This window comes from Garra rufa, chromosome 3, assembly GCF_049309525.1.
Source record: "Garra rufa chromosome 3, GarRuf1.0, whole genome shotgun sequence".
Classification (NCBI taxonomy): Eukaryota; Metazoa; Chordata; class Actinopteri; order Cypriniformes; family Cyprinidae; genus Garra; species Garra rufa.
In genome coordinates, this window is record NC_133363.1 from 57,322,063 (window position 1) to 57,338,024 (window position 15,962).

Below are 15,962 nucleotides of genomic sequence, written 5' to 3' on the forward strand. Positions count from 1 at the left end.
ATAATTTAAGAAAGCGAGAAGTTACATTGGTGGTGTCGGCTGAGACATGCATCAGTTTTGCTATTGCTCATACTAGGGTTTGGGGTTTGTTCAGATCATTAACACCAAGGAAATTTCGCAGTATAACTCGTTCCCACATGTTTGTGCCATGGACTATGTGCTATGTGAAAGTGAGCAGATATCACTTAAAAAAAAAAAAGATTTTCTACTGGTGGCTGATAAAATGAGCCAAAAAATGCATTAGTGAAAGAACTCAAATCATGTCTTTGGAACAGAGTAGCACAACATCCACCTAGTAACAGGTCTAGAAACACTGCAGAAATGCACTAAAATGTGATTATAACACTCTAGCAACCGCATAGTAATGACTAGAAAACCTTTCAAAACACCCTAGAAATGTGTTCAATGTTCATGTCTTGTTTTTTTACTAAACTTGATCACACTGTCAAGGAATCCACACAAAGATGTTCAAAAAAATGAACAATAACAACAAATTGTTAATTTTCAAGTTAATTTTCTGAAGAGTGCCTTTAAAGGTAGCTTCTAAGACAATTTAAACCATAGGAAAAACATAATGAAATGTAATGTAATATAATAAATAATAATAATAGTATTATTAACATTTTTTAAAGCTCCATTAAAGTTTTCAATGCAGTTTATGAAATACATAAATACATAGAAACAATTATTATCATTATTCATTTTAAATATTATGCATTGTTTTAAAGGCAGTTAAAGGCAGTTTACATTGTTTTTATAGACAGTTTACAAAATAATAACAATAACATTTATAAATCTCCATTGACATTTTCAAGACATAAATACATACAAACTATTATTATTATTATTATTATTATTTATTATATATATATATATATATTGTATTGTTTTTTAAGGCAGTTTACATAAGACAAAGAGATAAAAACAATATATAATAATATTAAATAAAATAAAAAGTAAAATAACAAATAATATATAAATACATAATTATTACTATGATTATTATTACTAATTGTATATATTATGTATTGTTTTTAAAGGCAGTTTACATAAGAAAAAGATATAAAAACTATACATAATATAATAATAATAAAAATAAAAAAAATAATAATAATAACAATTAGTAGTAGAGGTAGTAGTAGTAGTAGTACATATTAATATTTAAAAAATGTATTGTTTTTAAAGGCAGTTAACATAAGACAAAGATACAAAAACACCACATAATATATAATATATTAATATTATATAAAATAAAAAGTTTAATAACAACACTTAGTAGTAGATGTAATAGTAGTGTAAGTTACTATTAATAATAATAATAATTTTATAAAGCTCCATGAAATATTTCAAGGCAGTTTACGTAACATAAATACATAACAACAATTATTGCTATGATTATTATTATTAATTTCATATATTGTATATTGTTTTTAAAGGCAGTTTACATAAGACAAAGATATAAAAACAATAGATAATATATAATATAATATTAAGTTAAATAAAATACCTACAACAATTAGTAGTAGAAGCAGAAGTGGTATATATTACTATTAAAAATAATTTAAAAAATGTATAACAATTATTATTATAACAATAATAATAATAATAGTAATTTTATAAAGCATACATTACATAACACATACTGTAAATATCTAAAAACAATTATTATTATTATTAGTCATTTTATAGATTATGTATTGTTTTTAAAGGCAGTTTACATTAGACAAAGATATAAAAACAATACATTAAATATAATAAAACAACATTAAATAAAATAAAAACAACAATTAGTAGAAGTAGTAGTATATATTACTACTTAAAAATAATAATAAGACATGAAACAATGCATAATATATGTGACCCTGGACCACAAAACCAGTCATAAGGTTAAATTTTACAAAACTGAGATATATACATCATATGAAAGCTCAATAAATAAGCTTTCTATTGATATATGGTTTGTTAGGATCGGACAATATTTGGCCGAGATACATCTATTTGAAAATCTGGAATCTAAAGGTGCAAATAAATCAAAATACAGAGAAAATCACCTTTAAAGTTGTCCAAATTAAGTTCTTAACAATGCATATTACTAATCAAAAATTACATTTTGATATGTTTACAGTAGGAATTTTACAAAAAATCTTCATGGAACATGATCTTTACTTAATATCCTAATGATTTTTGACATAAAAAAAAAATCAATAATTTTGACCCATACAATGTATTTTTGGCTATTGCTACAAATATACTCCAGCGACTTAAGATATAAAAACATATAAAAATTATATAAAAGTAAAAATAGTAAAGGAAAAGAGCCAGGGGTGAAAACTTTTGAACAGAATGAGGATGTGTTAATTTTTCAAATTTCGTCTAAATATCTTTTTTTTCATTTAGTACTGCCCTTCAGAAACTACAGAAGACACTTATTTGTTTCCCACAAGACGAAATAAGTTAAATTTACCCTGATCTTCAAAAGGTTTACACCCCTGACTAGTAATGCATTGTGTTTCCTTCTGAAGCATCAGTGAGCGTTTGAACAACAATTATAAAAAAAAAAAAAGGGGTTTACACTATACTGTCAGTAGAAAATGGTTTCTAATGCTGAATATGCTAGAAAATCCATGCATTTAACTCTGAACGATTGTACGGTTATGAGACACACTTTAGCCATCATGCACATAAAAGGCCATGCATGCACAAAGTTTCATCTGGGTCAGATATCAGAGCTCTGTGCTGCGCGCTGACCCGGCCTCTGTCGACTCGCCGCACATCTAAATATGAATCATCTGTGCGGTTCTTCCCAAGACCTCACTGCAACCCAGAGCAAGGCGACTCAACTTGTTCAAAGACTCACATTGCAAATTTTGGCAAGCATCTAACTTTCCATGGCCCAATAATAGTTCTGTCCAAACGAATGGAAACCTGTCCACTCAGACAACTCTTGCAGTATTTTTGCAAGATTTCAATCAGGGAAGTGTAAAACACGAATGCCAATCAGAGAAGTATAAAAGAGGAAATAGTAACCAACGTTAGAGATTTTACAGGAATTAGGCATTCTTGCTACACTAGTCCTCCTTACCGCTAGTTTGACAAAACGGGTAGAGACCAATTGTCAATGTGAAACCAGGTCAATCCAAACAAAGAAAGAATCGATTGGAATGCGCAAGTGCTTTTAGTGCGGCGTAAACTCGGGGGCCAGAACGCAAAAGGTTGCTGGTTTGAGACCTTCAAGGAAACAGCCATGAGCTTTGACCAGTGTAACCTTGAGCAAGACAGCAAACAACGAATCGCTCTCAGCTTCGGACAGCATGCGTACAGACAAGACCACCCACAGCCCATTCACTGACCAAGGCATGCATGTTGCACACAAACATTTCAGCATTTGTTTTCTGAACTTTATGGCTGAAAATAAATACATACACTACCATTACACTGCAAAAAAGGCTTCTCTAGCTTCGATTTTTTGTCTTGTTTCCATCCAAAATATCAAGAAGGATTTTCTAGATGAGTAAAAATTATTGTCTTGTTTTCAGAAAAAAAAAAGTCAAAATTAAGTGAGTTTTTGCTTAGAACAAGCAAAATAATCTGCCAATGGGGTAAGAAAAAAAATCTTATTTCAAACAGAAAACAAGATTATTTTGCTTACCCCAGTGGCAGATTATTTTGCTTGTTTCAAGCAAAAATGCACTTAATTTTGACTCTTTTTTCTGAAAACAAGACAATATTTATTACTCATCTTAAAAATTCTTCTTGATTTAATAATTTTTTGATATTTTGGCTGGAAACAAGACAAAATATCTAAGCTAGAAAAGCATTTTTTGCAGTGTACTTTTAATGTTTTTAAAATAACATTTTAATGTCTTTTATACTTGCAATTGCAGCAAAAACTGTAATATTGTAAAACATCATTAAAATTTCAATTAACTTTTCTATTTGAATATATTGTAAAAAAAAAAAAAATTTTTGATGCAAAGCTGAATTTTCAGCATTATTACTCGTTTTCAGTGTCACATGATTCTTTACACTGCAAAAAATGCTTTTCTTACTTAGATTTTTTTGGTCTTGTTTCCAGACAAAATATCTAAAAATTCTTAAATCAAGAAGGATTTTAAAAACAAGAACAAAATATTGTCGTTTTCAGAAAAAGCAAGTCAAAATTAGGTGCGTTTTTGCTTGAAAGAAGCGAAATAATCTGCCAGTGGGGTAAGAGAAATAATCTTGATTTTTGTTTGTAATAAGATTTTTTTGCTTACCCCATTGGCAGATTATTTAGCTTGTTCTAAGCAAAAACTCACTTAATTTTGACTTATTTTTTTCTGAAAACAAAAAAATTATTTGTACTTGTCTAGAAAATCTTGATTTAAGAATTTTTTGGATATTTTGGCTGGAAACAAGACAAAACAAACAAATAGAAACCATTCTAATATACTGATTTACTGCTCAAAAACATTTATTATTATTATGAATGTTAAAAACAGTTGTATAGCTTAATTTTGTCATTTTTAATTAGTTAATTAATTTATTTATTGTGGAACTGGTGATACATTTTTTCTTCAGAATTTTTTGTAACGTAATAAAATGTGATATAAAATATTTATTTAGCATTCTTGCTGAATAAAATTATTAATTTCTTCCTGTATAGAAACATTTTAATGGTAGTGTATTATTTTTGGATGGACAGAAATTATAAATGCTACAAATAAATCTGCTTGTTCATTTTTTATATAGCTGCGCAATTATTTGAATGAGTTTTTTTTCTTTTATTGTGGTACTGACTAGTTCATAATTATAGCAGATTTGCTCAAGTTATTTGCTCAAGAAATTAATTACTAGTTGCTTACATCTTTACCATCGTAATTAGATTACTGTACTAAATACTCTTTCTAAAAAGTATTGCATTACTTACTACTTTTCAAATCACATATCAACCTCGGACTAGTTGAAAGATACAACGATAGACATGGAAGTACATTTAAAATTGCATAAATTATTCCTGAACTGACCAAAGTATTTAAAAGGACAAGGTTACCTTAAAAACATACATTTCAACATTAGATGTTAAAGTTTGATGTTAAATCCACTATAGTTTTCTACAGTCTATAAAGTATTTACAGTTGAGGTCAAAAGTTGTAGGAAACACGATGCATTAAGAGCCGGGGGTGAAAACTTTTGAACAGAATGAGGATGTGCACATTTTTCTTATTTTTCCTAAATATTCAAATTCAAAAAGAAAAATGTACACATTTTCATTTTGGTCAAAAGTTTTCACCCCCGGCTCTTAATGTATCTTGTCTCCTTCTGAATAATCAGTGAGCGTTTGAACCTTCTGTAATAGTTGCATATGAGTCCCTCAGTTGTCCTCAGTGTGAAAAGATGGATCTCAAAATCATACAGTCATTGTTGGAAAGAGTTCAAATACACGAAAATGTTGAAAAACCTAAGAATCTGTGGGACCTGAAGGACTTTTCTAAAGAACAGTGGGCAGTTTAACTGTTCAGGACAAACAAGAGTCTCATGAACAACTTTGACTAAACAAAAACACAGCTGTGGATCGTTCAGGCAACAACAAAGTATTAAAAACCAAGTGTATGTAAACTTTTGAACAGGGTCATTTTTTAAATATTCAACTATTATTTACTCTTGTGGACTATATGTAAACATCTTTTCAGAAAGGCAGGGCAGAGAAGAGCAACAATAATGTACGGTATGTGGAAAATAATGTGCTTTTTTTAACATTAAACACCAAATAGACAAATTTATGCTCCTTTTATGCCTCGTTTCCACTGAGCGGTACGGTACGGTACGGAACGGAACGGTACGCATTTATTTGCGTTTCCACTATCAAAAGTTGTGAATGGTACCAAAATGCCGAACTGTACCGTACCACTTTTTGGGTACCCTTCCGTTGTGGTACCTAGCACAGTGGAACGGTACTAAAGGGTGGAGCTAGACTCACTGCAGAGCGTTGATTGGTTGACAGAGAATCGTCACTTGCGCGTGCTACAGAACGACAACGCAACACAAGAGGCGCCATTTTTAAAACACACACAACACCTTGCAAAACAATGCCACCGCGAAACATAACTCGCGAATGTCCTCCATTGATGTTTGCGGTCTTAGCTTTCTTCTTTGCGCGAGAATGACGTCAAGCTACTTTCCGTCATACACCACGTCTATCAAGTGACGTTATCACTACTTTCCGGCATACACCACGCCTATCAAGTAAGGGTACTGTCGGCAGTGGAAACGCTAGCCAATTCATGGTTTTCCGACCCGACCCGTACCGTACTGTACCGTACTGTACCGTACCACTCAGTGGAAACGAGGCATTAGAAACGTCATATGACCCCTTTAAGACCCCTTACTGTTAATAAATTATACAGGACAGTAATTATTTACTTAGTAATGCATCACACCCAACACTGTTTACCGCCACAAAAAAACTAAATGAACTCTGGTTGGTCGCTTTACATGACGGTCAGACAGTCTCTTCCTGTATAAGTAGGCGTCTCTTGACCAAAACAAGGTGAAAAGTGACGCTGATAGTAAAAACTTAAATGACTACAAAAATGGCACACAAGTGCTTTATTGCTGCTGCTGCTTTTAAAAGTTTGACAAGCTGAAAAGACGAGCACAGCCTCATTAAGAGCTTCATTAGGAGGTAAACACAGGGTGATCTTCATAAAAAAACACTGAACAGTGAGAAGTATTTTCATGGCACTCTGAAGTATATAAACCACAGATGCAACCCCACAACAACCAAGATTTACAGTGACCACAGCAGCTGGTCTTTGTCTTAACGTCACATTAAATTTGGAATGTTTTTCCATGCTGTCATTACGTTCAGATAAATATGGCATCAAATTGGCCGCGATGTACACAAAGGCCATTCAGGCACAAATGGATTCCTTGACACAAACATCTGTCCCTATTCATCTCAACTTCACACACTTCTGTTCCAATAAATGATAACCATGACGGTATGCTAATGTCAAGGTAATGATCTAGCTATGTACAATACATATTAACAATGTGGTTTTCGGCTCTGACCAATGTTACTTCCTCATTTTAGTATTTCCTGAAACTAAGAGGATCTTGCTCGCAGAAATCTATGTTTATGTTTCAAATAGATGATTTAAAAGAGAAACTCTGGAACATGATTTTAAGGGAAAGCTAAAAAAAGCATTTCATTTCATTTCATCTCTCTGGCATTTCATTAGTTTGTGTATTTAGAGATTTTAAGTGTGTATAATCTATTATGTTGTGATTGTTTTCAGTCATGGTTTGATATTTGGTCAACTTGGTAGATAATAGATAGATAGAATGACAATAGAACAGAGGCTAGATAGAAAGACGGATAGTGACTGACAGACAGGCAGATGATAGATTTTATGTTTTGACAGACAGATGACAGATAGATAGACAGATAGATAGATATTATAATGGTAGATAGATAGATAGATAGATAGATAGATAGATAGATAGATATTATAATGATAGATAGATAGATAGATAGATAGATAGATAGATAGATAGATAGATAGATAGATAGATAGATAGATAGATAGATAGATAGATAGATAGACAGACAGACAGACAGACAGATGTACAAACAGACAAACATAAACTCCTGGATGGATAGAACATGTTCAAAAAACATTCTATCTATCTATCTATCTATCTATCTATCTATCTATCTGTCTATCTATCTATCTATCTATCTATCTATCTATCTATCTATCTATCTGTCTCTATCTATCAAAGCATAAAACGGTTAACAAACACAAGGCTTGCTTTGAAAGGGTGTTGGATGCTGCTGAAGTACTTCCTGGTACCGATCTAAAGCTACATCACCTCCATCTGATGAACAGAATATTAATTGGTTACTTCTTGACTAAGTTTGACTCTGATGGAGCATTTTAATACGAGTTTACTTTTTAGTGCACAAAAGACGCTTCAAATAAACAAGTGATGCAACTCGTCGTTTCAATACACTCGCATTGAAAGAATAACAGAACAGCACTAGACTAAGTTAAGTCAAAGTTAACGTAAAGTCAAGTGAGTTTTGCTTCACATCGCAGCGTTAGGACTTAGAAAACGTTGCAACGAACTTAGAAAGGTTTGTTGGTAAAATGTTCAAACATGCGATAAAGAGCGATATGTGAAATACTCACATCTTCCATGATATAAAAACAAAGATCCCGTTATGCGCAGAACAAAACGCTCGACGCAGGAACTCTATCTCGGGTTAAAACGGTTGATCTCTCTTCGTCGCAACTTTCTCACATCCAACATGACGATGAAAAACAAGGAACTGTGTATGAGGCTGAAATGTAACGGGACTCTGCTGCTCTTTTTCCTCTTTCGACTTTCAGCAGTTACAAGTTTCAGGCTTGAAGAGAGAGAGAGAAAAAAAGTTTGGTTTCCGGTAAGTCCCCAAAAGCCTCTGCCGCTGCCAAGAGACACCACGGACGCGTCTCAAAACACAGCGAGCTGCCTATCTAGACAGCCTCGGAACGCCAAGAATGCGGTCTCTAAACTCTTGGACTCTTTCGCTTTGACAGACGTAGGCTATCGCGGGAGTTCTAAAATGAATTTCTAGTTAAAAGACTTTTGAATGGAATTTGTATAGATCTATTTTGGTCCATCTCACGCAACCCGAATTGTCTCTCTGCGCCTCTAACATGTCAACTATATGAAATAAGTTGCATGCACACTAAAGTCTTTTGTGATAAATTTGTAATATTTAAAACTACAATAATGTGATTTATTTTTGCACACCCTTGAAATAAACTAAAAAGTGCTCAAACAACCTGCTGTTGCCATGAGTATTGCATTTTCTCTCACAACTGAATATTTCCCACAATTCTTAAATTCGAATGTAAGATTTAAACCCGCAACTGCTAGAAAACAGTCAGAATTGTGAGATAAAAAGTTGCAGTTACTGAGGATTCCAAGTATATACAGTCAAGCCTGAAATTATTCATACCCCTGGCAAATTCTGATAATAAGATGATGTACAGGAGGCATTATTGTGGAAAAAAAATATATTTCTCAGCTTTTATTTACATTTGAACTAAAAGTGGCATGTCCAAAATGATTCATACCCTTTGCAAACTGTCACAGTCGATGGGAAAATCCAAAGTTCTATACCATTCCAAATAGTCCAAGCTGTTCTAAAGCATCCTAATTACTCTGATTCATTGGGAACAGCTGTTTTAATCAACTCAACAGGTGAAAAACAGAAGCTCTCTGCTGTTGGTTTGTGGACAGTCATGGCTAAGACAAAGGAGCTCACTGAGGACCTGCGGCTGCGCATTGTGGCTGCTCACAAGTCAGGAAAGGGCTATAAGACCATATCTAAATGTTTTGAAGTTCCAGTGGCTACAGTGCAAAGTATTATTAAAAAATACAAGACGTTCCGCACTGTGAAAAATCTCAGAGGACGTGGTCTGAAGCCTAAAGTGACACCTGTGCTGGCCAGGAGGATAGTGAGAGAGGTAAAAAAGAATCCCAGGATCACCTCCAAGGCCATCCTGATGAATCTGGGCTCTGCTGGTGGCAACATCTCAAGGCAGACAGTCCAACAGACACTAAACACCACTGGGCTCCACGGACGCAGACCAAGGAGGACACCACTTCTCCAGATAAGGCACACAAAAGCCCGCTTGGCCTTTGCAGATGCTCATCTGGACAAAGAAGAAGACTTCTGGTGTTCTGTTTTATGGTCAGATGAAACAAAAATGTAATTGTTTGGCCACAATGATGTAGCCTTCATTTGGCGTAAGAAAGGAGAAGCCTTCAACCCTAAGAACACCATACCTACTGTCAAATATGGTGGTGGGAACCTAATGTTTTGGGGGTGTTTTTCAGCCGGTGGACCAGGGTACCTGAGTTAAGACCAGAGTCCTGACTTAAATCCAATTGAGAATCTGTGGAGGGAGCTAAAGATCAGGGCAATGGCAAGGAGACCCTCCAACCTGAAAGAGTTGGAGCTCATCGCTAAAGATGAATGGGCAAAAATACAAGTGGAGTCATGCAAAAAGCTGGTCAGCAATTATAGGAATCGTTTGATTGCTGTAATAGCCAATAAAGGCTTTTCTATTGATTATTGAGAAGGGTATGAATAATTTTGGACATGCCACTTTTTGTTCAAATGTAAATAAAAGATGAGTAATATTTTTTTTCCACAATGATGCCTCTTGTACATCATCTTATTATCTGCTGATAGACGTCTGTGTCATTTCTAATAATAAAAAAAAAAAAACTTGCTGGTTGAATAAAAGTAACTTTAAGTCAGAATTTGCCAGGGGTATGAATAATTTCGGGCTTGACTGTATATCGTGGAGAGAGTAACAAGTGGGGGGAGTATAAATGATGACAGAATTTTTGTTTTTGTGTGAACTATCCCTTTAAGACCCTCCATTTGAAGTCACATACTTCCTAAGATTAGGAAAATATGCTATATATGGAGAGAGAGAAAAACTAAAGTCATAAGTTTCAGTAGTAACCAAAAGTAAAATTCTCAGAAGCATAAATGTGTTTGCATGATGCAAATGCGAGTTAAACTAGCACAGCTAGTGTAACTACATGCTATGCAAGTGTAAATATAACTGCAACACAGTAAAAAAAAAAAGTGCAAACATATATGGGCCATTCTACAAAATTGGTGCAAACTGCTTTCCCACAACCATAAAACACATTTAAAAAGCATGTATTCAAATCTTAAGATGTTTACTAAGATGTCATCATTGTTTCGATAGTGACAAAACGCAACACATAATCCTTTATTTGGGGGAAATAAATACAATTTTAATACAGTTATGCAAATGTTTTAGTAGTGTTTTAGTATGTGGGTTAAAATTCTGTAATGTGATGTGGTCACTACCAAAATGTGCTGTCATGACTGACACATAGGAAGTTTTGTCAAAAATAAAGTATACTGAATTATCAACAAAGATGTTACGATAGTTTTTGGTTCAGTGTATTACTATACAAGCTGCACATTTACTACTCTTAAAATATATCCAAGTTTCATTTCTATAATATTGTCCCTTGAGAAGATATACTAAAATGGTTGCTGAAATGTGAGATACTGTATGTAACAGCTGCATATATAATGTAACGCAGTTTGTGAATAGTTTATTAATAAAGTACTGATAGAAAAAGCACTTCTGCATGATGCACATACAGTATGAAGTAAAAAAGCTCAAGTAAAGTGCAAATAAGTATAAAAACCTTAATTTAGACTTCTCAATGATTGCACAAGCAGGCCAAAGGATATATCTGCAGAGATGTTGCACTTCCTGGGGGTGTAAAGCACGTCAGCGTGTGTCATACCCGAGTAGGAAGAGGATGCAACCAGTTTCCTAATAATCACGCATCGCATCACAAACACAATGACAGGTGATGTTAGTTAGTACCTTTTTTCTGTAAGTCTGCGACCCCAGTGAGAACAGGAAATTTTCGTGTGGCAACCAATATTTTTAACTTACCCACTTCATCTGCTATTTATAAAGACGACCACTCGGTTTCTGTTCGCGTAGGCCTGAGGTGAAGATAAAATTGTCAGATTATTTTTTTCTTTGACCTTTGTACAAGATGAGGGGGTTAACTTAGAAAACTTACCGCTGAATAGTCGCTTTCTGGTTTCCAAAAGTCATCGAACCAAATTGGGCCTTCACTCATTTAGTGCACTTCCCTTTTACAAGACTGTCACAGAATCTTGTGATACTCATAAGTATAAATATTACATTTTGCAAGCTATGTAGCATTCTGTCTCCGACATCAGGAACTTAATACTACGGTTTCCCCTCGATATAGCAGCTAGTGCTTCTTCTGAGCCACAAAACTCAGACCACACACTATTCCCATATGCTGGGTTTTAAACCACATACGCTTTGTACTTAGCCTCAGGTTTCTTTTCTAAAATGTGTCATACCTCCTCTGATGGATGGCTATCAGGTATGCATCCTTGCACAAAATCAACATTATTGTTTAATGCATTAAAAGTAGCACACAAAAGGAAGTAATAAGATGGCTGATGATTGTCAACTAGTGCGCTGGTTGAAGTTAATATTTCAGTAATATTGTTGGTGTGTGGCCTCACTTGTAGAAAGAGTAAAGAGGGAGGAGTTCCTGTTTCACAGAGAAACAAAACAATTAGTCAACATGAAATCTCTAACCAACGAAACATCAACAAAGATGCATTATATCCAAATGAGTTCCAAATGAGTTTTTTGTTTATATTTGAATACATTTGAATATGTTTACATGCATGTGTTACTTTTATACTATTTAGACAGTAATGCATTTTTTTTTTTACACTTTGCACAGTTATATTAGAGTGGAAATAACACTAAATATGCAGTGCGATACATGTGAGCATGCATGTATTAAAATGATGTGCTATATGAATGTTGCACTGATGTGAAACCGCACCCATCCGTAGTGAGAGGACAGGCGAAGCACACAAAGATCCTCCTTTATTTTTCTGGCTGGAGTTTCTGAAGTGTATTGCGCCCCCTACTGCTCCTTATAATTGGTTCATATAAACATTTGTGGTTTGAAACCTTTTATGCACCTTAAGGCTTATTTACAACGGGACCAAAACAAACAAACAAGAAATAAATAATAGTTTTTTTAATAAAAATAAAAACTATTATTATTATCATTATTGCAAATAATACATTAATAGTAATTATTATTAGTTATGTTATGTTGAATAAATATTAAAATACTTTATTATTTATTCCTATAATATCGAACATTTATATTAATAATAATGATAATAATAATAATAGTAATTATTATTATTATTATCATCATAATGAACTTTAGATTTAATAGGAATAAATAAAGTAATTAATTATTTTATTATAATGAATTATTAATATTTATTCAGTATAAATAATTATAATAACAACAAAATGATTACTGCAAATAATACATTTATAATATTTACTGTTATTTATATTGAATAAATAATAATATACTTTATTTATGAATGTAATATATAATGGAAAGTCTAATAATAATGATAATAATAATAATAATTTGATAGTTATTATTATCATAATCAACTTTACATTGTTTTATAGAAATAAAGTATTTAATATTTATTTAGTATAAATAATTATAACAAAAAGATTGCAAATAAGATAATAGTAATTACTATTATTTATATTGAATATTTTTATTTATTACGATAATTTACAATAAAAAATGTAATAATAATAATAATAATAATAATAATAATAGCAACAACAATAGTTATTATTATTATAAAAAAGAAAATTATTATTATTATTATTATTATCACAATAAATTATTTACATTATATATAATAGAAAAACAATAAAATATTTAATATGTTTCAGTATAAATAATAACAACAACAAAATGACTATTGCAAACAATACATTCATAGTAATTACTATTAATTATATTGAATAAATAATAAAATACTTTATCATTTATAATGAAAAGGTAATTAATAATAATAATAATAATAATAATAATAATTATTATTATTATTATTTAATAGTTATTATTTTCATAATTAACTTTACATTTTATTTAAATAAAGTACTTAATATTGATTCAGTAAAAATAATTATTATAACAACAAAATGATTATTGCAAATACAGTAATAGTAATTACTATTATTTATATTGAATAATTTTATTATTTATTCCAAAAATATAGAATGAAAAGTTAATTGTGAAAATACTATTTTTTATTATAAAAAAATAAATAATAATAAAAAAGAATAATAATAATAACAACCAAAATGACTATTGCAAATAATACATATACATTAATAGTAATTACTACTATATATTGAATACATATTATTTATTTCAATAATATATAATGGAAAATTAATTGTGATGATGATGATAATAATAATGATAATAATAATAACAATGATTATTATTATTATAAATCACAATGAACTTTGCATTTTATATAGTAAAAATAATAATAAAATATTTAATATTTTTTCTATATAAATAATAATAGTAATAACAACAGCAGCAGCAAAATGATTGCAAATAATACATTACTAGTAATTACTATTACTATACTGAATATTTATAATAATATTTATTTATTATTTCAATAATTATATAATAGAAAGCTTATTGTGATACTACTACTAATAATTATAATTAATATTATTATAACTATTATAATCACAATGAGCTTTACATTATGTATATTTAATATAAATAAACAATAAAACATTTAATATTTCTTCAGTATAAAATAATAAAAAAACTAAATTCTATAAAAATTCTAATAATAAACTAAATTATTGCAAACAATACAACATTAATACTAATTATTACCATTACTATTATTATCATCATCATCACTATAATTATTTTTATTATAAGATGGTAACACTTATTTTACGGTGTCCTTGTTACACGTTATAATAAATTATGCATAATTACATGTAACTAACCCCAAATAAACCCTCATCCTTACCCTAACCATATAGTATGTATGCAGTTAATTAATATTACTCACTACTTAAAAGCATAATTATACTTTAACAGTGACATGTAAAAAAAGAGGACCTGTAATAAATAATAAATAAAAAAATAATACATTAAAATTAAACAGTTATAATTAAATTATTTCCAAATTCACATTGTATTCAACATGCACAAAAATTAAGTTAAATTTTATGTTCTATAAAGAAAAACACACACACACACACATATATATATATATATACACACACACACACACACACACACACACACACATATATATACACACACACACACACACACACACACACACACACACACACACACACACACACATATATATATACACGCGCGCACACACACACACACACACACACACACATATATATACACACACACACACACACACACACACACACACACACACACACACACATATATATATATATATATATATATATACACATACACGCGCGCGCACACACACACACACACACACACACACACACACTTATAGATATGTAATAATTCGTTTCTGGAAGCATCTTTGTGATCACGAATGCAATTCCATTCATGAACATAGCGGCTTTGCACTTTGTTCTTATCAATCATTAATTATATATTCACATTATAAATGAATAAGTTTTAATATACCAGCTGCTAACTTGGAAATTTCAAGATATGTGAGCAAAAATGCTCCTGATAGTTCAGCAATTTGACACAAGCAAGAGTTAAGAGCTGTTTTTGTTTCGTTTCTGTGTTCGAATCCGAATCCACGTTGGTTTGGGCGAATCACTGATTCACTAAGCCATTCATAAAAACGAGTTAATACCACATCTAAATACCACTTCATGCAGCTTCTGTGCAGTGCTAAGATGTTTTGTTTACATTAGTATACAGAGAAAATTCTTGTCTGTTTTCATTTGCATCTTTTTGTTTATGAAATTGATTATGTAGAATTGAATGATAAATTAACAGAATACTGCATGGCATCGTGATACTTCAGCTGGTATAAAAAAAAATATATATACACACACACACACACACACACACACACACACACACACACATGTATCAATGTATATGTACAGAATATTAACAAATTCTAATGAGTACATATGCATGCACATATTTGACCAGCAGGTGTTAAATAAAACAATTATTCACCCAAATCCTTTTGAATGAGATTTATTTAAATAGGACATTTTTATAAGAATGGTTATAACACAGGAAAGCCACCGTAGATGAACATTTCTCTAAATCAGAGACTGTTCACTTTTTAATTCATATATTCACACTTTGGTGAAAAAAATCTCATCTGTCAGCACAGGCAACACTGCTGTTTCTCAGCTGTTGTTGTAGTTTTTTCTGTTCCGATGAGGGATTAATAAAACATGAGCACAATCTCCAAGTGCCAATCATGGAGGCCATAAAATGTGACATTAGAATTAGTT

General features: G+C 31.4%; 1 protein-coding gene across 1 annotated transcript in view; it reads right to left on the reverse strand.

The window, feature by feature from the left end:
- Nucleotides 1-8,371, reverse strand: part of plekho2 (pleckstrin homology domain containing, family O member 2) — a 30,638-nt gene extending 22,267 nt beyond the window's left edge. Inside the window, exon 1 of the mRNA XM_073836437.1 lies at nt 8,178-8,371. Within this exon, the coding sequence (XP_073692538.1) occupies nt 8,178-8,186 (9 nt within the window). The 5' untranslated portion in view covers nt 8,187-8,371. The remainder of the gene's footprint in view (nt 1-8,177) is intronic.
- Nucleotides 8,372-15,962: the final 7,591 nt, after the last annotated feature.